We start from the raw sequence: 24,884 nt of genomic DNA on the forward strand, positions 1-24,884 counted from the left end.
ATATGTTTGTCAATTTTATTTTAGTTATATACCACCAACATCTGTCCGTGCCCCAGAAAAGCTTAAGATCTAATGTCTCTGTAATACATAAACCTAAAAAACAGATTCACGGAACTTCCTAGAACCTAGCAGTACTTAATACCTTTTTGATTGTCAAAAATTGGAGAATTGGACTTTAGAGGCACCATGTAGACCAGGGTTCCTCCAGAGGTTTCTAGGAGTTCTTTGAGCCACGAGCAATTTCTGCCTCTCAGATAAGTTCCCACTGGCACTATTGATCTTTTCAGCTCTCTATAAAGGGGTCATTCTTCTCAATGACCACAAGTGTAAGGAGCATTCTTCCCACTGACCATCACACTAATGTGTCATGAGTTGTAGATATAGTCATTTATAGTAGGGGTTCCCTGAGACTGGAAAGTTACTCCAAGGGTTCCTGTGTGTTGAAAAGGTTGAGGAAGGCTGCTATAGGGGCTAAAAACACGCAGCTCTCCCCCGAAGAAGCTCTCTATAAAGGGGTCATTCTTCCCAATGACCACAAGTGTAAGGAGCATTCTTCCCACTGACCATCACACTAATGAGTCATGAGTTGTAGATATAGTCATTTATAGTAGGGGTTCCCTGAGACCGGAAAGTTACTCCAAGGGTTCCTCTGTGTTGAAAAGGTTGAGGAAGGCTGCTATAGAGGCTAAAAACACGCAGCTCTCCCCCGAAGAAGTTTATCAACTTTTTCAGGGGATAAACTTCAAGTGACTTGACGCTCAGGAGTGAACGGGCACCATAAGATACAATAGGAATCCTCATGTAGAGTGTTAAAGCACTTCTAGAAAAGTGCTTCCAAGCTCTCGGGTATGAACCTCGCCTTACGCCGCGTACACACGATCGGAATTTTGGTCGGAAAAAGCTCTGATGGTTTTTCCCGACGGGATTTCGCTCAAGCTCTCTTGCATACACACGGTCACACCAAATTACAACCGTCAAGAACCCGGTGACGTACAACACGTACGACGGGACTAGAAAAAAGGAAGTTCAATACCTAGTAGCCAATAGCTTCCGTCTCGCAGTTGAATCTGAGCATGCGTGAGTTTTTGCGTGTCGGAATTGCATACACACGATCAGAAGGTCCGATAGAAAGTTTGGCCGTCGGAAAAAATTGAGAACATGCTCTCAAATTTTTGCTGGCGGGAATTCAGCCAGCTAAATTCCGATGGAGCGTACACACGGTCGCATTTTCCGATGAAAAGCTGTCGTCGGTCTTTTGCTGGCCGAAAAATTCCGACCGTGTGTACGCGGCATTAGAAGACTTCAAATGTCGATTTCACTGGGACGTAGCGGCTTCAAGCTGCAAGGGCAACAGCATAGGTCAGCACTCTCTTTTTTTTTTACAAGATACATTTTTTTGGGGCATATTTATTATTTATTTACATGGTCTCTTTAATTTAATACCAGCCTGTAATAGCCCCTCATTGAGAGGCCAGTTAGTAGCTTTCAGTGCTAGTGTTAGTTTGACTGACAATTACTCCGTCATACAACACCGTACTTGAATTAATGTTTTTTTTATAATTTTTTGCCAAGAGTTGTAGATATAGTAATTTTTAGCAGGGGTTACCTCAGACCGGAATGTTATTTCTAGGGTTCCTCTGTGTTGAAATGGTTGAGAAACACTGATATAGACCATATATTAACATTCCAGTGGGGTTGATTTACTAAAACTGGAGAGTGCAAAATCTGTTGCAATTTTGCATAAAAAACAGTCAGCATCCAGTTTTTTTTTTTTGTGTTTTGTTTTTTGGAGCTGAAGTTAGCACAGCTGCACCGGATTTTGCACTCTCCAGTTTAAGTAAACCAACCCCAAATGTTTTGTTTTAATATCCCAAAAAAAAAGCTAAGTATACATAAAATACATAAAATACCCATAAAACAACCACAGAATATCTTTTTTTATACCTTAATGTTGGATACTACAGTACAATACACCCTCCATTCATTGGACCTCCCCCATTGGTCATATCTTATACATATTAGACCTATCACTTATATCTTATACATATTAGACCTATCACCAGGGATGGCTTTACGCTTTAACCCCATCGGTTCATATTTTTGTTGTCTATGTCCTTGGATTTTACTTTTTATTCTTGATGGTGCTTCATTTCCTAAATATCAAAAAGAAAATCTTTCAGAGAGTTTAAAAGAGAGTATTTTTTTTTTTCTGAATCATACTTACCTAGGTGGATGCAGCATCGTTCCTATGCTGTATCTGTCCCCCCGCCTGCTCTAACACTGAGAACTGAGTGATCTAACGCGGCCGATCGCTCGGTTCTCAGAGCTCCCTGAGCAGAGAGCTGGTGACTGTGAGTCACCGGCTTTCTGCTCTGAAACCCTCCACCCCCTCAGTGGAGCGTTGGGCTGTGGAGCGAGCGGGAGTGGCCGTCTCAGGCTCTCAGTGGCTCGCTGAGAGGCTGAGCCTGGGTGCTGCCCCCTCTCTCCAGGCCACCCTCTATTTGCAATGCATAGCATGAATCTATCCGAGGCCACCGCGACCACCCCCTATTCATAAGTCCGGCCCTTTTCAGGGCACTGGGCACATGAATTACAGCGGCTGAGTTTTTTTTTTTAGCTCCTGATTAGATCCAGAGGCTCTAATAGGCTTCAAAACAGAGTGGGTTTGGGTCACAGAGAATGCGACTAGAGCCCACCCAGGTGTGTTACAACAGCGAATGAATATTCGCTGTTGAAATGCTGATGTCAATCCGGCCAATCAAAATCGGGTGTGAGACCGTCTCTCTTTTCGGCCAATCGGAAGACGGTCTCACACCCGATTGGCCGAAAAGAGAAGACTCCTGAATGGCCACCGAGGAGGAGGGAGGAAACGGAAGCTGCCACCGCCTTCGCCGTGATATCCCGTGGAGAGCAGGAGAACGGGAGGCTGCCGATGAGCAGGGGAAGCCACTGGTGATGGGGTAAGTGCTACCGACCAACCGGGGGGGGGGGGGGGTGGCATATTGCTTAAAAAAAAAATTCCAGCGGCCCGCCACTGATATCGGTGCTGCTGAAAGCTGATGACATGAATCAGGCATGATTGAGAAGAGTAGTAGATTTTTCTTTGGGAAGATAAAACTTATAAAAGTCCAGTAAAGAGACACTGTTCAATTTTTCTTCAGCCGCATATTTTCGCAAAGTGTAAAATGCATTTTTACAAACAATTCCAAAAAGATAAAAACATTTTTTTAGTAAGTTTATGATTTTGTGTTGGACCGCATTGAGTTGTGTTGGCGCATGGGCCGCAGGTCAGACACCCCTGCATTAGTGCTTGGAGACTGCTGAGTTCAGGCTTTTTCCGCTTATTGGAGAAGTGAGTAGCCGGAGAATGCTATTGCAGGAGCCAGAGCCACTTTCAAATTTGTTTTAAATGGCTTATCCGTGAAATGGTAAACACCGTTGACACTCCATCAAGGGTGCCAGCAGAAGGCACATAGACTACAAGTCTGTTTCTCAACCAGACCATAAATTCACAGGCATATGGCCTTATCTAAAATGGCTGTGTAATTTCACAACGGCGGGTACGGCTCTTGTGCTTTGTGTCTGTCCCATTAATCACCAGTTTATGGAGTTTGTGTCTTGGGGAAGAGGGTGTGAAAGAATTAGGTTGCATACTTAAGAAATAGACTTCGTGTGGCATTTCCTGAAGGAAACTGGAGATCATTCAACCTTTCCTGCTGCGGGATAAAGATAGACAAAAGGAATCCATTTCAGAGTGGCATAACTATTCCTGAGAGGGAATCAAATGTGGGCATTTATCATAAAGAATAACTGAGCCGGAGCAGTCAAAGACAAACATGCCACTTATGTGTTTAGATTAAGTGACATGATCCAGAACTCAGAAAAGACCATTCAGGAAAAAGGCACTGCAATAAAAAACATCATTATTAAGGCTTTTTTTTATTTATTTTTTGCCTTGCAAAAAGCTGAACAGAACAAATATACTTAAAAAGACGTTCAATATTTAAATAGTTTATAGACTAATAAACTATATAAAATAATAGAGTTTTATTAATAAGGGTTTGCAACTAAAGCACGCTTTCTTCTTAGTTTATTTAATGGTTTTATTTTATTTTTTTATCCTTTTTTTTTTTTTTTTTTCTTTACAGAAGCTTATAGTCTACAACTTTCTTGTATGGGTGTGCTATATTTTTTTTTTATCTTTAGCTTTTTCTTTTACCTGTAAGACTTGTTATTTTTTTTCCACCTCATTTTGATATCAGTCAAAAATGATGGATGAAAAGTCAACACTAAAAACTGCAGGCCACTTGGATTAGGTTGACCCGGGTAGACCTTGTTAAGTAGTCGTGACCCTTTCCTGATATTGTTGTTCTAAGATGATTTCAGATGGAGTCTGGCACAAAATGAGAAAATCTCTGTCGAATTCTAAAGGAAGATCTCCAAGTAACCTTAAACCCTCCTTTTTTTTTTTTTTTACTTATATCAGTGATCTTCAAACTGCGGCCCGAGGAACGGATGTGGCCCTTTGCTTGCTTTTTTTCAGCCCTTGAGCACTATGTCATCCACTGATACCAACAGTGGGGCATAATTCCCCCCCCCCCCCCCCCACCACACTGAGACCAGTGAAGGGGCACAATTACTCTCAATGACACCAACATCAGGGCACAATTCCTCCCAATGACACCAATAATTTTGCAAAATTAAACCAATGATGGGGCAAAATTTCTACCACAGACACCAACAATAGGGCACAACTCCTCCAACCGACACCAAAGAAGGAGCACAATTCCTCCCAATGACACCAAGGATGGGACACAATTTCTCCCAGTTACACCAATTATGGGGCACAATTCCTCCCAGTCACACCAATGATGGGGCACAATTCCTCCCTGTCACACCAAGAATGGAGCACAATTCCTCCCAGTCACACCAACGATGGGGCACAATACCTCCCAGTCACACCAACGATGGGGAACAATTCCTCCCACTGACTCCAAAGATGGGGCATTGTTTGTCCCCACGATGTCTGGATCTTTTCTACCCCCAGTGGCCACAGTCCGGCCCCCCCTAAAGTCTGAGGGGCAGAAAACTGACCCTTTGTTTAAGAAGAGACCCCTGACTTATGTTATTGCTTTCCACCAAGGAAACCTACAGCATTGTGTATTTTTTTTCAAAATATGGGGGAGATCTACTAAAACTGGTGCACACAGAATCTGGTGCAGCTGTGCATAGTAACCAATCAGCTTCTAGGTTTTATGGTCAAAGCTTAAGGCCCAGATCACAGGGGTGTCACATGTGCTCTGACTTTGAGAGCACATGTCGCATCACAAGTCGCACCCTATTAAGTGCAATGGAACTGTTCTAATAGAAACAACTTGAGTCGCTCCGTCTCAGAAAAAGGTTCCTGCACCACTTTGGGTCCGACTTCGGCACGACTTGCATTGACTTCTGTTAATAAAGTCATTCCAAAGTCGCTCTGGGATGTCGGCGTCAAAATTCACGTGAAAGTCACGAAAGTGTGAACCAGGCTTAATTGAACAAGCTGAAGTTAGAAGCTTTTTGGTTACTATGCAGAGCTGCACCATGTAATGGAATCGCTTCCCACACTCCGCTTGAGTGCTTCCGTCATATACCGCTTCCTCCCAGTCTGAATATAGATATTAGATATTACAGCCGTGTGCAACCAAGAACTAGGCAGTACTCGTTTTGGCTACTGAACTGTAACATAAATTGTTTATTTGAACAAAGGCACAATACACTCAGGGGACAATCCCTCCTTCTTTGCATAATGAAACAGGGTGGGGTAGACTTTACCTCCACCAGTAGCATGACACAGGTGTATTCAAACTTCTCATCAGTAGACTGTCTTTGGGAGGGGCTGCTGGAGAAGTCCCCCCTTCCCATCTTGCAGCTAATCCAGAGACATATACATCCCATAATAGGTTGCTCCCAAGGCAGACACAAACAATAGAACAATGGGATACAGCCACACCTCAAACGATCTAGTAAAGAGTCTGCAACAGTATATTCCAGTGTGGTTGTACAGTGAGTCTGACTAGTGCAGATCAGACTGGGGTTCTTGGTCACCCTGTGCCCCTAATAGACACAGGGTGACTTACACAGGTGGGGCTGGGGTAGTTGAACAAGGACATTCCAGTGCTCTTCAAGGTAAGCTGGGTTCCACAAGCTCCCCGCCCAAAGTGACTCCCGTCGCACACCAGTTTTAGCAAATTTCCTCTTGTCATTAACAGTCACTCGTTCCTTGTGGCTCAATGTTGCTTTGATGTACTTCCTGCAAGTACACTGTAGACATCACATAATGGTCACATGACTGCCCGTGCCAGGAGTACATGGTAACTCATCCTCGATGATAAAAAAAAGCACCCCTTTTCTCCCAGGTCAGCCCATGTCAGGAGTACATGGTCCCTCATCCCCATGACACAACCAGACATAAGAAGAAATTTCTCCAAAGTGAGGGGAGAATCATCTTAAACAGTTGTCGCTGAAACTGTTGTTTACTTTGGAAGAATATCCTAAAATTGTAAACGTTTGGATTTCCCATTATACAAAAGCATCTCCCATCCCACCTTCCCATGAGGGTTTTTGATAAAGCTGTTCACCAAATACTCACTGTACAATCACAGCTAGCACCCATGGAAAGACAGGGCATAACATGGACATGAAACCATGAGTGTATGTGTTTAAGGGGGGGGGGGGGTACTAATAATAATGCATTGCTAATTGCCCCCCAATGTGCTTCAAGCAGTAAATAACAAACTTGATCTTCAACGGACTATAAAGCATACATGTTCCGTGACAACTGTCCAAGAGAGGAATAGTCTCACTCTTGTTGTATCTAAAGAACAGGAAATAAAGAGAAAACTTTTAAAAGGGATGCAGCTGATGGAAAAAAACGGTTTTAACCATTATATAAAAAAAGTTTTGGCTGCCGATATGTATTTTTGAGTGTGAAAATCACCTTTTTAACCCTGGAACCACCACAGTCAACACTGTTTTTTTTAATTATTTGTCTTCTACATGAATGATCTACTGAGGAGTTGCCTAGGACTTTGTTTTTGTTTGAACTTTTGTTTGACATGCTCATTACTAAAAAATTTTTGTTTTCCGGTATTTTAGAACAGAAATTCAAGACATCGATAGCAGTTCCAAGTGTTGTGGCCTAGTCAGCCAGAAACCAGAAGATGTAGACGAGGATGAGGAAGACGATCTAGAAGAAGACTATGAAGATGGAAGTCTAACAGGGAAGTCACAAGATGAAACGGTTTCCCCAACAATGGAGACCCAGGAAGCATATGAGGAGGATGAGGAAGATGAAGAACCCACATCCCTTAATATGAGCTTTGACCACACACGAAGGTCAGTTTTCTCTTTAAAGCTCATTGATGTCATGTTTGATGTTCGTGACCCATTTCTGTGTTACATTGCCATTGCACCGATACTAATGGAAGCAAAGGTTGCCTAATAGCTAACAGTCATGCAGTAGCCACATACCGATTCCACATCATGACATCTAGAAAAGCTTAAAAATTAAAAAAAAATTGTATAATGACATAGTCGCTTGTCATTGTTGAAGGTTTTATTTGAAACATTGTCCAAATACATAAGTCTAAATAAGATAAGCATTTTTAGGCTTCTGGGGAAAGTAAAAGTAGAGAGAGAGAGAAAAAAAAAACTCTGGTGTATATCCAGGGGGCAAAAGATCATTATTATAAACACTTAACATTTATTATTACTGCGTTAAACTCAATTAAAAATAGAACATTTGTGGCAGAGATAAATATGTGCCTACAAGAAGATTTAAAATCTCCCAGATGGCTCTCGAGGAGCTCCTATTGCTATCATTTCTTCCATGCTGTTGAGCTCAGCTTGGACCGAGGTCTTGTCCCTACTGATGTTAAGCCTGACCCCAGCAATTGAACAACAATACCAAACAGGCTCTGGTATTGACCATCCAAATGACTGGGATGTGGCTTGGACATAAACGGGGTAAGGCTCAGGAGTCAGGACTAGGTTGGGCAGTTTAATGCCCTCCGTTTGCACAGAAAGGGTCTACTTTGCCTTGCTCTAGATCCACAATTTTCAGTACCAGGGCCACGTTATAATTTTTTTTTTTTAAATTGTGAGTTGAGAAAAAATTATTTTATAAACACCCCCCCCCCCTACATCCAGGATTGCCCATCAGAGTCTCCATTTACATCTAGGAGTGTCCAACTGAATTCCCAGTTACATTCAGTAATTATTATTCTTCAGGATTTATATAACTCCAACAGTTTACACAGTGCTTTACAACATGGGGGCAAGACAGTACAGTTACAATAAAAAATCAATACAGGAGGAATCAGGGGGCCCTGATCGTTAGAGCTTACAATCTAGAAGGGAGGGTCAAATGGAACAAAAGTTAATAACTGTGGGTGATGAGGTGATGGAGAAAATGAAAATACAGTTGTTAGGCGTGGGTAGGGTAGGCTTCTCTGAAGAGAAGGGTTTTCAGGGATCGTCTAAAATCTAATAGAGTTGGAGATAACTGGACAGATTGGGGTAAGGTGTTCCATAGGATTGGAGAGGCTCTGGAGAAGTCCTGGAGGTGAGCATGGTAGGAGGCGACGAGGGAGCTAGAGAGCAGGAGGCCTTTAGAGGAACAAAGAGAACGAATAGGTTGGTATTTAGAGACTAGGCTAGTGATGTAGCTGGGGGCCAAGTTTTGTATGGCTTTGTAAGAAGTTGTTAGTATTTTGAATTTAATTCGTTGGTTCAGTGGAAGCCAGTGGGGGGATTGACAGAGAGGAGTAGCACACACAGAGCGATTGGTAAGTTGAATGAGTCTGGCAGCAGCATTCATGATGGACTGAAGGGGGGATAACCTATGTAGAGGTAAGCCAATGAGAAGGGAGTTACAGTAGTCAAGGCGAGAGATGACTAAGGAGTCAATTAAGAGCTTTGTTGTGTCATTGGTTAGGAAGGTGCATATTTTGGAGATGTTTCGGAGGTTGAGGTGGCAAGAATTGGACAGTAATTGGACGTGGGGCTTAAAGGAGAGTTAAAGGAGAGTACCATACATCTATGTGTGCCCAGCAGGGGAAGGGAAACAGATGCTGGTGGTCCTAGCAATTGACCACAGTAAAGAAGGGGGTGGGGGGGGGGGGTCTGAGCTGGGCCATAAGCTGGGCCATGGGCCATAAGCTGGTCATTGATGGTTCAAATCTCAGCCCTTTCAGAAGGGACCGGCCGAGATGTGATCCATGTATGGGCAGGCTGACTGTACCCAATTCAATCCATTGATCGACTTGGGTACAACCAGCATATTGTCTTTCTAGCTATAGCCGCTAGCAATAATCATTGTGCTCTCCCGGCCGAGGTGGCTCCCCACACCAAGAGAACTCAATAACTCTGACTGTTTTGATGGGCATGCTAGATACAGACCACGGACCGTAATTTGGCAACAATTGCTCTAGACCAGAGCTCTAGGATTTTTGAAAGGCTTATTTTGATATATATCAGTCTTTTTTCAAATTAATTAACTATGCAACTATATTCACTTAAGACAGTGTACCCAATGTGGGAGTTCTGTCTAGTCTGGGCTGTGCTGGGCTGTGAAGGGGGCAGGAGGGGCCGGCTCAGGCTCTCACCTTCGCACTCTGTGGCGTCAACCAACAGTGAGCTTCTGCCCGCTGTCTGCTGAAAACAAGTCACAGAACATACTGCATTCCTGTGATCCACATGGGAATTACAGCCAAATGAGCTTTGGCTGTACTTCTCCTTTAACCATAGTGTTACTTCTTTAAGTACTGCGCATCTAACGGGAGGTGTTTTAGTGCAAAAATTAGTGTAGGCCCAAGTTTTTTTTTATGTTTTCTGTACCCACAATCCACTCTTAGGCCAGGTTCACACTGGTACGACTCGACCGTGGTACGACTGTCATCCTACTTTGCCCTCCAACATCAGTCCTAAATCATGTCCTACTTTGATCTTACTTCCATCCAACTTGAAAGAACAGGATACAATTTTGCTCCAACTTTGAGATACCAATCAAAACAATGGTTATGATGGTTAGGATGAGGATTCGACTTTGATCCGACTTCACTGATATTGAATGGGCTGCAAATGGATCAAAGTAGTGCAGGAACCTTTTCTAAAGTCGGAACAGTCGGACCAGTTAAGATGGCTCTCATAGGGAACCATTGGTTGATACACATCAAAGTCGGAGCGTATGTCGCACCAGTGGGAACCGGGCCTTAGTTGTCAGTGTAACAGGTCTCTCCATTGGACAGTATCTCCCTACTTCTAAAATGTTGGACTTCCCATAATTTTCTGTACCAGAGACAATAGTCACCAAGAGTAAAAGAGAAGCCTAATCTCCCTAGTGGGGAAATTAAAAAAAATTGAATGCTATTAAAAATTTTACAATTTTAAAAAAAATTATAGAAAAAAAGCTTAGGCTTTACTTACACTTCAAAAATAAAAAGATATTTAAATAAAAATCTAGTTCTTTAGGACCTAAAATCCTTTGTATAAAAATAAATGGCAAAACCATTGTGGACATGTGGTCATTAGCAGGCCACAAGGTTCCTGACCCGAGGTGGTTGCCACCATGTAGGTAGACAAGTTGGCCAGAGGTGAAGTTAACCCCATGTTGACTGGTCTCTAGCTACTACACATTTAGTAGAGCTCATCGTCTAGCAAAGCATGAAAAAAAAACAACATAATATTTAACAATATGTGTATTCTTTACCATTCATCGTGTTAACTGTATCCAGTCATTTTCATGTGTGGCTGTCTTTGTCTTTAAGAGGTTTTCCACATTCATTAAAAAATAAAAAATAAAAATGTGTTGGTTTGTACACATGCTTGTGCAACATTTACTAAATAAATGTCCCATCTTTGGGTGTAGTGCTTCGAATGTTCATCAGAATTGCCTCTATTCAGTCCATTTTATCTATTCTGTGACCCTGAGCTATCAGTATGGTTTGTTTGTTTGGTTGCTTGTTTTATGTCTGTAAAGGCACAACATTTTTTTTTCCATTATGGAAAGAGTAATGGAGGGTTATAACCCCCTGTAAGGTTTATTTTTGCCCTCTTTGTCCCTATGGGGAGATTTACCTTGACTACCTGTCCCATAACCAAAACAGGAAGTGAGAGGAAATCTTTGCAAAATTAAGGAAATCTCTTAGGGACCCCCATATCTCTGGAACTAGTGTCTCTATCGGAAGATTTCCCATCTTATTACTTTTCTGGGGACAACTCAAAATTTGGGATTTTTCTTCTACTTTCACTTTAATGGAAAACAGGACAAAGAGTATAGACATGTGCACTGCCAAAAAATGCGTTAGATTAGTTTCATTCGTTTTTTGCTATTTTTTGTTTTCGTTTTTTCGGGTCATGCCTTATGATCGCAATTTGTAAATTCGTAATTTCGTCAATTCGAAAATTCGTAATTTCGTCAATTCGAAAATTCGTAATTTCGTCAATTCGTAAATTGGAAAGTCCGAAAATAAGAAAGAAAATCCGAAAATTTGAAAGAACGAAAATCATTAAATTCTAAATAATAACTAACTAATAATAACTAACTATTAAATTATAGGTGTTGGATTTTCCTTTCAAATTTGGCTGTTAGTGAACGTAACAAATATGAATTTATCCAAAGATAGGAATTATCCAAAATAACGAATTCCGCATCTAAAAAAATGTAACGGAATGAATTAATGATTAATAATAATAAAACGTTTTTATTTAATTATTATTATTGTTATTTATTCGTTTAGATGCGGCATTCGTTATTTCGGATAATTAGTAACTTCGGAAAAATTCGTATTCGCTACGTTCACTAACAGCCAAATTTGAAAGGAAATTCCAATACCTATATAACGGGTTTTCAGATTTTCGAACTTACGCATCTTCACATTTACGAATTTACGAATTTTAGAATTTACGAATATTCTAATTTACGAATATTCAGAAAGATTTGTTAAACAGGTTTTCGGTAATTCGGATATTTGTCAAAGTTCATTAAAAACTAATTGCACATGTCTAAAAGAGGATGAATCTTCCTAAGGGGGGGCAACAGACGGCAATAAAAAGTGGCAGATGCTCTAACCCCCCCCTCACTTTATTCAAAAGACCTGCCCTGTCCCTTTAAAAAGTTCTGAGAGCGAGAAGGATCAGCCAATCATGTGCTTACTTTGATTGGCTGTCACATTGATCACATGATTGAGGGCAAGTTCTGTTGGCTACTGATCATTACCGGGCACCAAGAGCTGTCTTTCACAGCTTGGTCTCAGTACTGGGAGTGCGCAGTGAGCATGCTGTTAGCACAGACACATATGCCACCTATCGCATGTATATGTGTGGCATGTGGGCAATAAAGCCCACCCTTTTGCCGCGGCGCATATGTGTTGGGGGCCGTAAAGAGGTTAAAGGGAAACTAAAGTGTTTTTCCAACAAGTTGACCTGATATTGAGATTGGCAGCAATAGGATGTGGCCATCGTTCTGTTTAAACCCCAACTAAATCAGCCAAACATATTCCACGATCATCAAAACAAATAAGTTTAAGGTTCTACAGTTTGGCAGAAAAGCCTGTCCCCATCTGGCAAAGCGCAAAAAGTACCCTTGGTTTCTGCGTGGAAGCAGTGGTTTCTCTGCAGAGTTTCCACGTGCCCCCTGGCTGAGTTAAAACTAGAGCTCTCCAATCATTAGGGAGCATGAGTTTTGCTGATTGGTGTGCTCCAGCTCTAACTCAGCAGGGGGCAGGGCAGACCTCTACAGAGAGACCACTACTTCCACACAGAGAGCAAGGGTTCTTCTGTGGAGCATGCTGGAAGGAGATAGGCTTTACTACTCAGGCTGAAAAGAGAGGTAGAACGGCTCCGCTCTGAGAGTAGTATGTCTATTAAAACATGGCTTTATTTATAATTTAAAAGATGTGCACTCACATTTGAGTAGATAAAAACAGGCATAATAGATCTCCGTGGCCGTCCTCAGCTATCATCCGGTGTTTCTTGATGTGCTTGTAGCAAGAAATCAGACCCTGGTCGCTTCCGGTGGAGTCCGTCGCTCCGGGGGGGGGGGGGCATGGTGTCCGGTGGTCGGTGGGTCTGCTAAGAATGAGGGGTGAGCTGTCTTGGCTGGTCCGCTGACTACAGACTCCGGCTGGAAGGAGGACGCTAACAGCTTCAGCTCTTCTGGGAAGGTTGTCCACAAGGCTTAGGAGGGTGTCTATGGCAGGGTTTCTCAACTCCAGTTCTCAAAGCCCCCCCAACAGGTCATGTTTTCAGGATTTTCCTCAGATGAAACGGCTGTGGTAATTACTAAGGCAGTGAAACTGATCAAATCACCTGTGCAAAATAATGGAAATCCTGAAAACATGACCTGTTGGGGCACCTTGAGGACTGGAGTTGAGAAACACTGGTCTATGGGGATGTTTGACCATTCTTCCAGAAGTGCATTTGTGAGGTCAGACACTGATGTTCGATGAGAATTCCTGGCTTGCAGTCTTCACTCTAATTTTTACCAAAGGTGTTCTATCAGGTTGAGGTCAGGACTCAGGTTCCTCCACCGCAAACTTGTTCATTCATGTGTTTATGGACCTTGTTTTGTGCACTGGTCCAAATCATTTGGTGGAGGGGGGATTATAGTGTGGGGTTGTTTTTCAGGGGTTGGGCCTGGCCCCTTAGTTCCAGAGAAGGGAACTCTTAAGGAATCAGCATACCAAGACATTTTGGACAATTTCATGCTCCCAAATTTTATGGGAACAGTTTGGGGAAGGCCCCTTCCTGTTCCAACATGACTGTGCACCAGTGCACAAAGCAAGATCCAAAAAGACATGGATGAGCGAATTTGGGGTGGAGGAACTTGCCTGGCGTGCAGAGATCAACCCGATAGAACACTTTTGTGATGAATTATGTGCATATCCAGGAGTGACGTCACCCCCTACCGGCCAATGAAGAGACCCAAAGAACGACACTCAGACGAAGTTCTGGCACCAGCACGGGACCATTGACCAGTAGTGATGGCCGAACGGTTCGCCCGGCGGTCGTTTCGCGGCGAATTTCCGACTTTCGCCGTCCGCGGGTTCGAACGCCTTTTTCCGTCGTTCGCCCCGGCGGACTTACGTGTTTAATGTATACAAGAACTTTAACCTTTCGTGACACGTTTATCATGTGTTACAGGACAACCAATTGAGACATGACAGCTCATGGACACTTGGACATTCCCCCTAACCTATAAATACACCCGATCCGGTGGCCATTTTACATTCTTTCTTCTGTCACTGTAGGGAAAGGATCCTGTGTGGAGTAGGGACAGAGAAAACGCTAGCTATTTGGTACACAAAAGTTCTTTTCAGGACTGGTATAGGTGTTAGGTCAGCAGCCTGAGTTTCTTTTGTCAGTTTAGATAAAGGGACAGAGCGCTGTATGCTGCTATTTTAGGGACAGCTCAGCCAGATTAGTCTTTCTTCATCATCATCATCATCATCATCATTAGCTGTTACTATCAGGTCCACAAAAGAGCTGTTCCAGCTAATCGTTCCAGCCTACTCTTTTTTGCCAATTTGTATAGGGACAGGCAGGAAGCAGTGTGTCAGGCAGTGAGGATAATTTTAAAGACTTGCTGTTACTATTAGTTCCACAAAGGTTCTTTTCAGGACTGGTATCAGTGGTACGGTAATAGGCTTGTACACGTATAATATTCTTTCTTCCAAATATAGAAAGAATATTATACTTGACTGCTGCCCTTCTGCTGCAGTCTGCTAATCATTCACAACTCACTTGTTCCACAAAGCTCTTTATCAGGACTGGTAACTTGGTCTGTCTAGGGTGCTACGGTACATAGGCTTGGGTGCGGTACAGTCTGCTGTTCTGTAAGGACCGCTATCGGTCCACAATACATAGGGTTGCCGTGCACTACTGCTGACCGCTGCCCTATACTGCAGCAGTCCTTCATTGGTATAGGGACTGACGTACAGTCTGCTAATCACTAACACACAACCTGCTTGGTCCACAAAAGTTCTTATAAGGACTGGTAACTTGGTATAGGGTGCTACGGTACATAGGCCTGAGTGCGTTACAGTCTGCTGTTCTGTAAGGACCGCTATCGGTCCACAATACATAGGGTTGCCGTGCACTACTGCTGACCGCTGCCCTATACTGCAGCAGTCCTTCAGCGGTATAGGGACTGACGCACAGTCTGCTAAACACTAACACACAACCTGCTTGGTCCACAAAAGTTTTTATAAGGACTGGTAACTTGGTATAGGGTGCTACGGTACATAGGCCTGAGTGCAGTACAGTCTGCTGTTCTGTAAGGACCGCTATCGGTCCACAATACATAGGGTTGCCGTGCACTACTGCTGACCGCTGCCCTATACTGCAGCAGTCCTTCATTGGTATAGGGACTGACGTACAGTCTGCTAATCACTAACACACAACCTGCTTGGTCCACAAAAGTTCTTATAAGGACTGGTAACTTGGTATAGGGTGCTACGGTACATAGGCCTGAGTGCGTTACAGTCTGCTGTTCTGTAAGGACCGCTATCGGTCCACAATACATAGGGTTGCCGTGCACTACTGCTGACCGCTGCCCTATACTGCAGCAGTCCTTCATTGGTATAGGGACTGACGTACAGTCTGCTAATCACTAACACACAACCTGCTTGTTCCACAAAAGTTCTTATAAGGACTGGTAACTTGGTATAGGGTGCTACGGTACATAGGCCTGAGTGCGTTACAGTCTGCTGTTCTGTAAGGACCGCTATCGGTCCACAATACATAGGGTTGCCGTGCACTACTGCTGACCGCTGCCCTATACTGCAGCAGTCCTTCATTGGTATAGGGACTGACGTACAGTCTGCTAATCACTAACACACAACCTGCTTGGTCCACAAAAGTTCTTATAAGGACTGGTAACTTGGTATAGGGTGCTACGGTACATAGGCCTGAGTGCGTTACAGTCTGCTGTTCTGTAAGGACCGCTATCGGTCCACAATACATAGGGTTGCCGTGCACTACTGCTGACCGCTGCCCTATACTGCAGCAGTCCTTCAGCGGTATAGGGACTGACGCACAGTCTGCTAAACACTAACACACAACCTGCTTGGTCCACAAAAGTTTTTATAAGGACTGGTAACTTGGTATAGGGTGCTACGGTACATAGGCCTGAGTGCGTTACAGTCTGCTGTTCTGTAAGGACCGCTATCGGTCCACAATACATAGGGTTGCCGTGCACTACTGCTGACCGCTGCCCTATACTGCAGCAGTCCTTCATTGGTATAGGGACTGACGTACAGTCTGCTAATCACTAACACACAACCTGCTTGGTCCACAAAAGTTCTTATAAGGACTGGTAACTTGGTATAGGGTGCTACGGTACATAGGCCTGAGTGCGTTACAGTCTGCTGTTCTGTAAGGACCGCTATCGGTCCACAATACATAGGGTTGCCGTGCACTACTGCTGACCGCTGCCCTATACTGCAGCAGTCCTTCAGCGGTATAGGGACTGACGCACAGTCTGCTAAACACTAACACACAACCTGCTTGGTCCACAAAAGTTCTTATAAGGACTGGTAACTTGGTATAGGGTGCTACGGTACATAGGCCTGAGTGCAGTACAGTCTGCTGTTCTGTAAGGACCGCTATCGGTCCACAATACATAGGGTTGCCGTGCACTACTGCTGACCGCTGCCCTATACTGCAGCAGTCCTTCATTGGTATAGGGACTGACGTACAGTCTGCTAATCACTAACACACAACCTGCTTGGTCCACAAAAGTTCTTATAAGGACTGGTAACTTGGTATAGGGTGCTACGGTACATAGGCCTGAGTGCGTTACAGTCTGCTGTTCTGTAAGGACCGCTATCGGTCCACAATACATAGGGTTGCCGTGCACTACTGCTGACCGCTGCCCTATACTGCAGCAGTCCTTCATTGGTATAGGGACTGACGTACAGTCTGCTAATCACTAACACACAACCTGCTTGTTCCACAAAAGTTCTTATAAGGACTGGTAACTTGGTATAGGGTGCTACGGTACATAGGCCTGAGTGCGTTACAGTCTGCTGTTCTGTAAGGACCGCTATCGGTCCACAATACATAGGGTTGCCGTGCACTACTGCTGACCGCTGCCCTATACTGCAGCAGTCCTTCATTGGTATAGGGACTGACGTACAGTCTGCTAATCACTAACACACAACCTGCTTGTTCCACAAAAGTTCTTATAAGGACTGGTAACTTGGTATAGGGTGCTACGGTACATAGGCTTGAGTGCGGTACAGTCTGCTGTTCTGTAAGGACCGCTATCGGTCCACAATAGATAGGGTTGACGTGCACCACTGCTGACCGCTGCCCTATACTGCAGCAGTCCTTCAGCGGTATAGGGACTGACGTACAGTCTGCTAAACACTAATACACAACCTGCTTGGTCCACAAAAGTTCTTATAAGGACTGGTAACTTGGTATAGGGTGCTACGGTACATAGGCTTGAGTGCGGTACAGTCTGCTGTTCTGTAAGGACCGCTATCGGTCCACAATAGATAGGGTTGACGTGCACCACTGCTGACCGCTGCCCTATACTGCAGCAGTCCTTCAGCGGTATAGGGACTGACGCACAGTCTGCTAAACACTAACACACAACCTGCTTGGTCCACAAAAGTTTTTATAAGGACTGGTAACTTGGTATAGGGTGCTACGGTACATAGGCCTGAGTGCGTTACAGTCTGCTGTTCTGTAAGGACCGCTATCGGTCCACAATACATAGGGTTGCCGTGCACTACTGCTGACCGCTGCCCTATACTGCAGCAGTCCTTCATTGGTATAGGGACTGACGTACAGTCTGCTAATCACTAACACACAACCTGCTTGGTCCACAAAAGTTCTTATAAGGACTGGTAACTTGGTATAGGGTGCTACGGTACATAGGCCTGAGTGCGTTACAGTCTGCTGTTCTGTAAGGACCGCTATCGGTCCACAATACATAGGGTTGCCGTGCACTACTGCTGACCGCTGCCCTATACTGCAGCAGTCCTTCAGCGGTATAGGGACTGACGCACAGTCTGCTAAACACTAACACACAACCTGCTTGGTCCACAAAAGTTTTTATAAGGACTGGTAACTTGGTATAGGGTGCTACGGTACATAGGCCTGAGTGCAGTACAGTCTGCTGTTCTGTAAGGACCGCTATCGGTCCACAATACATAGGGTTGCCGTGCACTACTGCTGACCGCTGCCCTATACTGCAGCAGTCCTTCATTGGTATAGGGACTGACGTACAGTCTGCTAATCACTAACACACAACCTGCTTGTTCCACAAAAGTTCTTATAAGGACTGGTAACTTGGTATAGGGTGCTACGGTACATAGGCTTGAGTGCGGTACAGTCTGCTGTTCTGTAAGGACCGCTATCGGTCCACAATAGATAGGGTTGACGTGCACCACTGCTGACCGCTGCCCTATACTGCAGCAGTCCTTCAGCGGTATAGGGACTGACGTACAGTCTGCTAAACACTAATACACAACCTGCTTGGTCCACAAAAGTTCTTATAAGGACTGGTAACTTGGTATAGGGTGCTACGGTACATAGGCTTGAGTGCGGTACAGTCTGCTGTTCTGTAAGGACCGCTATCGGTCCACAATAGATAGGGTTGACGTGCACCACTGCTGACCGCTGCCCTATACTGCAGCAGTCCTTCAGCGGTATAGGGACTGACGCACAGTCTGCTAAACACTAACACACAACCTGCTTGGTCCACAAAAGTTTTTATAAGGACTGGTAACTTGGTATAGGGTGCTACGGTACATAGGCCTGAGTGCGTTACAGTCTGCTGTTCTGTAAGGACCGCTATCGGTCCACAATACATAGGGTTGCCGTGCACTACTGCTGACCGCTGCCCTATACTGCAGCAGTCCTTCATTGGTATAGGGACTGACGTACAGTCTGCTAATCACTAACACACAACCTGCTTGGTCCACAAAAGTTCTTATAAGGACTGGTAACTTGGTATAGGGTGCTACGGTACATAGGCCTGAGTGCGTTACAGTCTGCTGTTCTGTAAGGACCGCTATCGGTCCACAATACATAGGGTTGCCGTGCACTACTGCTGACCGCTGCCCTATACTGCAGCAGTCCTTCAGCGGTATAGGGACTGACGCACAGTCTGCTAAACACTAACACACAACCTGCTTGGTCCACAAAAGTTCTTATAAGGACTGGTAACTTGGTATAGGGTGCTACGGTACATAGGCTTGAGTGCGGTACAGTCTGCTGTTCTGTAAGGACCGCTATCGGTCCACAATAGATAGGGTTGACGTGCACCACTGCTGACCGCTGCCCTATACTGCAGCAGTCCTTCAGCGGTATAGGGACTGACGTACAGTCTGCTAAACACTAATACACAACCTGCTTGGTCCACAAAAGTTCTTATAAGGACTGGTAACTTGGTATAGGGTGCTACGGTACATAGGCTTGAGTGCGGTACAGTCTGCTGTTCTGTAAGGACCGCTATAGGTCCACAATAGATAGGGTTGACGTGCACCACTGCTGACCGCTCACCTATACTGCAGCAGTCCTTCAGCGGTATAGGGACTAAGAGTTTTGTCACAGGGTCATTTAAAAAATGACATGCAGAGGAAGAGGCAGGCCCTTCCGCAGGGGTGGTAGGGGTAGGGCAGGAGCAACAGGCTTGAGCCAAAGTGGGAAGTTGCAGAAGGTGCGTTCAATTACTTTAAAGGATGCACCAGACTTGGTTGAGTGGCTCGCTCAGCCTTACTCTTCTGCACCCTCCTCATCCTCTCGATCTGCACCCTCTTCTTCACTCTCTGCTATGTGCACCCCCAAAGACACTACCACCAACAACACGACCACCACCACCACCACCACATACCTTCCGCTTGAGTCACTGGAATTATTTTCCGATCCATATCAAGAGGACATTTCTGATGCGCAGCCACTCTTGGTATTGGATCAGGAAGAGGAGGTAGCAACAAGCGCTACTCAGCAGTCTGACGCCAGTACCCAGATCAGCCCAAGGAGGAGGTTGGTCCCCGGTGTTGCTGCCTACTCTACTTATAGCGGTGGGGAAGGTGACGTTGATGATGACGTGTCTAGTGATGTCACGTGGGTGCCCACAAGAGAGGAAGAGGAGGGGAGTTCAGAGGGAGATATGGACCAGCAGATAGGGAGGAGAAGCAGCAATGACTTACATTGCACAGCAGGGACAAAGCAGACTGCAAATGTATCAGGAGCGAGTCATCGACCATGTACGGTCACATCTGGCGCTCCCAGGACACCGGCACATGGCTCCGCAGTGTGGGCTTTTTTTAACGTGTCCGCTGCTGACAATAGCGTTGCCATCTGCAATCTTTGCAGTCAACGCGTTAGTCGCGGTAAGCCCAATACTCACCTAGGGACGACCGCCTTAAGAAGGCACATGAGCAGCCATCACCGAGCCCAGTGGGAGCAACGGAACACACAAAGCCACACTGCAGGCTCTCACCGTCCAGCCTCGTCTTCTACTTCTCCTTCTCCTCTCTCCTCACAATTGTCCTCCACTCCACCTTCCATCACGCCAAGCTCACATTTTTCTGCAAAAAGGCAGGCTTCCGTGGGCCTAATGTTTGAGCGTAAAAAAATGATGACGCCGGATAACCCTCTTGCCCAACGGTTGGCGGCTGGCTTGTCAGAACTCATAGCCCGCCAACTACTGCCATATAAACTGGTGGACTCGGAGGCCTTTCGCAAATTTGTGGCCATTGGAACACCACAATGGAAGGTCCCAGGAAGGAAGTATTTCTCAGAGAAGGGCATCCCAGAGCTATATGGCCATGTTCAGCGGCAAGTGAATGTATCTCTGGCACACAGTGTCGGTGCCAAGATACATCTGACCACAGACACGTGGTCTAGCAAACACGGGCAGGGAAGGTATATCAGTTTTACTGCCCACTGGGTGAACCTTCTGACGGCCGTCAAGCATGTAACCCGTGGCACCCGTGTAGATTTGGTTTTACCGCCACGGATTGCATGCAGGCCTGACTCTTCTTCTCCTCCTCCTACTCCATCCTCCTCCCTCTCCTCCTCAGCTGCCTCCTCCTTTTCCGCTGCTAGCGTCTCTTCCACTGCACCGCCCAAGCTCCCCAGAACCTATTCCACATGCCAGGTGAGACGTTGCCATGCCGTGCTGCGTCTGTTGTGCCTGGAAGCAAAGAGCCACACTGGCCCGGCACTCCTTTCAGCTTTGCGTTCACAGGCAGATGAGTGGCTAACACCGCTCAATTTGACAGTTGGTAAAGTGGTGTGTGACAACGGTGCCAATCTGCTTAGCGCATTGAAACAGGGCAAAATCACGCACGTGCCGTGCATGGCACACGTCTTAAACTTGGTCGTGCAGCGATTCCTTGTCAAATACCCTGGGGTCCAGGACATCTTGCGGCAGGCAAGGAAAATCTCGGCCCATTTCAGAAGATCTTACACGGCCATGGCTCGCCTTGCTGACATTCAGCGGCGACACCATCTGCCGGTCAGACGTCTTATTTGCGATTGCCCGACGCGATGGAACTCAACCTTCTATATGCTTGATAGGCTGCTCCAGCAGAAACGTGCAGTTAACGTCTACCTGTATGAACTCTGCGAAAGAAACGGTTCTGGGGAGCTGGGTTTTTTTTCACCGCGCCAGTGGCTGCTCATGCGCGACACATGCAGACTTCTGCGGCCATTTGAGGAGATCACCAAACTGGTCAGTCGCAGCCATGGCGCCATCAGTGACATGGTACCTTATGCCTTCTTTCTGGAGCGTGCATTGCGTCGTGTCATTGATCAGGCTGTGGAGGAGCAGGAGCGGGAAGATGAGGAAGTCGCAATGCTGGATGAATTCCCAGGGGGGGCTACTCTATCTGAGACAAGTCAACAACAGGAGTCTGATGAGGAGTCAGAGGAGGATGGTGCCGGGGCGGATGAGCAGGAGCAAGAAGAGCATGCTTTAAACCTTTCTGGGATCCCTGTTGTGCGAGGATGGGGAGAGGAGAATGAAGAGGACGACATTATCCTGGATGATGAGCAGGAGCCAGGCCACCACACCGCTTCCACTTTAGTGCAAATGGGGGCCTTCATGCTCCAGTGTTTTAATAGGGACCCCCGTATAAAAAGCATGAGGGTCAAGGACCAGTACTGGGTGGCAACGTACTTAGACCCCCGGTACAAACACAAAATGGCGGAAATGTTACCGCCGTCGCAGAGGGCTGTCAGAATGCAGCACTTCCAGGCCTTGCTTCGAGAAATGCTGCATTCTGCTTTTGCGTGCGCTGGCAGAGGAGCAATTCCCACTCCCAGAGAAGGATTTGCGGGTACCAATCCAACAGCGCCTGCAAGAAGAGGCCGGTTTGAAGATGTGTTGGTGACTTCGGATATGAGGTCATTCTTTCAGCCGACCCATCGACAGGTGTCATCCGGATCCAGCATCAGGGAACGCCTAGACCGTCAGGTGTCCGACTACATTGGGTTAACGGCCGATGTGGACGCTCTGAGGAGTGATGAACCCCTAGACTACTGGGTGGGCAGGCTTGACCTCTGGCCAGAGCTTGCCCAATTTGCAATCGAACTGTTGGCTTGCCCCTCATCCAGTGTCCTGTCCGAAAGGACGTTCAGCGCAGCAGGGGGGATTGTGACCGATAAGCGTACTCGCCTAGCTCACCACAGTGTTAACTACCTCACATTTCTAAAAATGAATGAGGCATGGATCTCGGAGGAATTCAACACATGTGATCAGTAGACCATGTATATGTCTATAAACAATTTTTGGAATCAAGCACACAGACCTTCTTAATTCATTTGGCTCACTTCCCTGACCCAAAAAAGCACACCGTACTATATGCCCCTACCCTCCTCTTTGAAGAGGTTGAGCGGTGTCATATTTCTACTGGGGCTGCTTATTATGAGGGGTTCCCACCATCCCTGTGCTGTGCTGACTTCCTCCTGGGTGTTCTTATTATGAGGGGCTCCCACCATCCCTGTGCTGTGCTGACTTCCTCCTGGGGGTTCTTATTATGAGGGGATCACACCATCCCTGTGCTGTGCTGACTTCCTCCTGGGGCTGCTTACGGTGCTGCTGTCAGCGCTGTATGTCACGGAGCTGCTGTCAGCGCTGTATGTCACGGAGCTGCTGTCAGCGCTGTATGTCACGGAGCTGCTGTCAGCGCTGTATGTCACGGAGCTGCTGTCAGCGCTGTATGTCACGGAGCTGCTGTCAGCGCTGTATGTCACGGAGCTGCTGTCAGCGCTGTATGTCACGGAGCTGCTGTCAGCGCTGTATGTCACGGAGCTGCTGTCAGCGCTGTATGTCACGGAGCTGCTGTCAGCGCTGTATGTCACGGAGCTGCTGTCAGCGCTGTATGTCACGGTGCTGCTGTCAGCGCTGTATGTCACGGAGCTGCTGTCAGCGCTGTATGTCACGGAGCTGCTGTCAGTGCTGTATGTCACGGAGCTGCTGTCAGCGCTGTATGTCACGGAGCTGCTGTCAGCGCTGTATGTCACGGAGCTGCTGTCAGCGCTGTATGTCACGGTGCTGCTGTCAGCGCTGTATGTCACGGAGCTGCTGTCAGCGCTGTATGTCACGGAGCTGCTGTCAGCGCTGTATGTCACGGAGCTGCTGTCAGCGCTGTATGTCACGGAGCTGCTGTCAGCGCTGTATGTCACGGAGCTGCTGTCAGCGCTGTATGTCACGGTGCTGATGTCAGTGCTCTGTATTACGGTGCTGCTGTCAGTGCTCTGTATCTCCTGCACCCTCTTGTTTGCCTACCCTGGTCCCTGACCTTCCCTCTCCTCCATTGCCTTCATTAGCTCCATAGTCCTGAATTGTCAGAACAATTTCCCAAATAAAAAAAAAATGCTTGTAGTTATCGATCCCAAATTCACCTCATACATGTATTATGCTATTGTCCAGGTGGTGGGACTACGTGCTACCCCCTAATAATTACCCCGTGGCCGCAAATTCGACCTAAAGGTTTGCGAAATTCGCCTCCCATTGAAGTCAATGGAGCCCGCGGCGAACGGTCGTTTTCGCGAACGTTTGTGTCCGTTCGCGTTTCGCGTTCGCGAAACGTCCCGTCGGAAGTTCGTCCATCACTATTGACCAGATAAGTATGGAGACCTTAATGTTGCTTTAAAAGGCTTTTGGTAGCCTTTGTCAATAGTTCCTTTGCACTGTAAACCATGGTAATGGGTGTATAATGCAAATAGGCAGAGAAAATAACAAAAAAAACAAAAAAAAACGATTAAATGTCTGCACAAAAGAGTGTACAAACCAATCACTTTGAAACCTCTGAAAGTGAAAAACCGCCATCAGCTTGTCCTTCTCTTCCACTAAAAATCCTGTGGCCTTTACCCATCACTGACTGCCTGCTTTCATGCATGTGGCTTGTGTCTGTAAATCCCATTACATGTGCATGCGTAGCACCAGATCCTGTAGCAAATTTGCACCATTGGCTAGCCTGAATGAAGGGTGGAACAGCTAATGAAGGGTCATCCCCTTCCCCTCCCCCGTGGTCATTGGTACAGGTGTATTGAGGAGGAAGATGCCCGTCTGTTAGATGTGGAGCAAATTCCGAATTTTGGGAAGGGGCTGGACCTTCGAAAAACAGCAGAGGAAGCATTTGACGCAAAAGATGTGTTTAATTCCACCTTAGACTCTGAGGCAATAAAAGAATCACTGTACAGGCAGGCAAAAACCCAGGTAGGTAAAGACTACAGAATTATTTTACATAGCTTGCCTCGTTAACTATATTCATACAGCTTTAATTAATACAGTATACTATTGTTTATACATACACTGCAAAAATTGTAAAAAAAAGAATAAAAAATAAAAATTGAAATGCTATTTTTATTCTTCG

The 24,884-nt window shown here is 45.8% G+C and overlaps 1 protein-coding gene across 4 annotated transcripts in view; it reads left to right on the forward strand.

Annotated features, from left to right (window-relative positions):
- Positions 1-24,884, forward strand: part of PRDM16 (PR/SET domain 16) — a 941,382-nt gene that overhangs the window by 907,540 nt on the left and 8,958 nt on the right. For 3 of the 4 annotated variants that reach the window (XM_077458220.1, XM_077458221.1, XM_077458223.1), the window contains 2 exons: positions 7,138-7,377; positions 24,553-24,727. In XM_077458220.1, coding sequence (XP_077314346.1) covers positions 7,138-7,377; positions 24,553-24,727 — 415 coding nt within the window. The remainder of the gene's footprint in view (positions 1-7,137; positions 7,378-24,552; positions 24,728-24,884) is intronic. The other variant, XM_077458222.1, reaches the window with a different exon arrangement.

This window comes from Lithobates pipiens, unplaced genomic scaffold (assembly GCF_037356315.1).
Source record: "Lithobates pipiens isolate NorthernLeopardFrog02 unplaced genomic scaffold, aLitPip1_a1.2 Scaffold_27, whole genome shotgun sequence".
In the NCBI taxonomy this organism is placed as follows: Eukaryota; Metazoa; Chordata; class Amphibia; order Anura; family Ranidae; genus Lithobates; species Lithobates pipiens.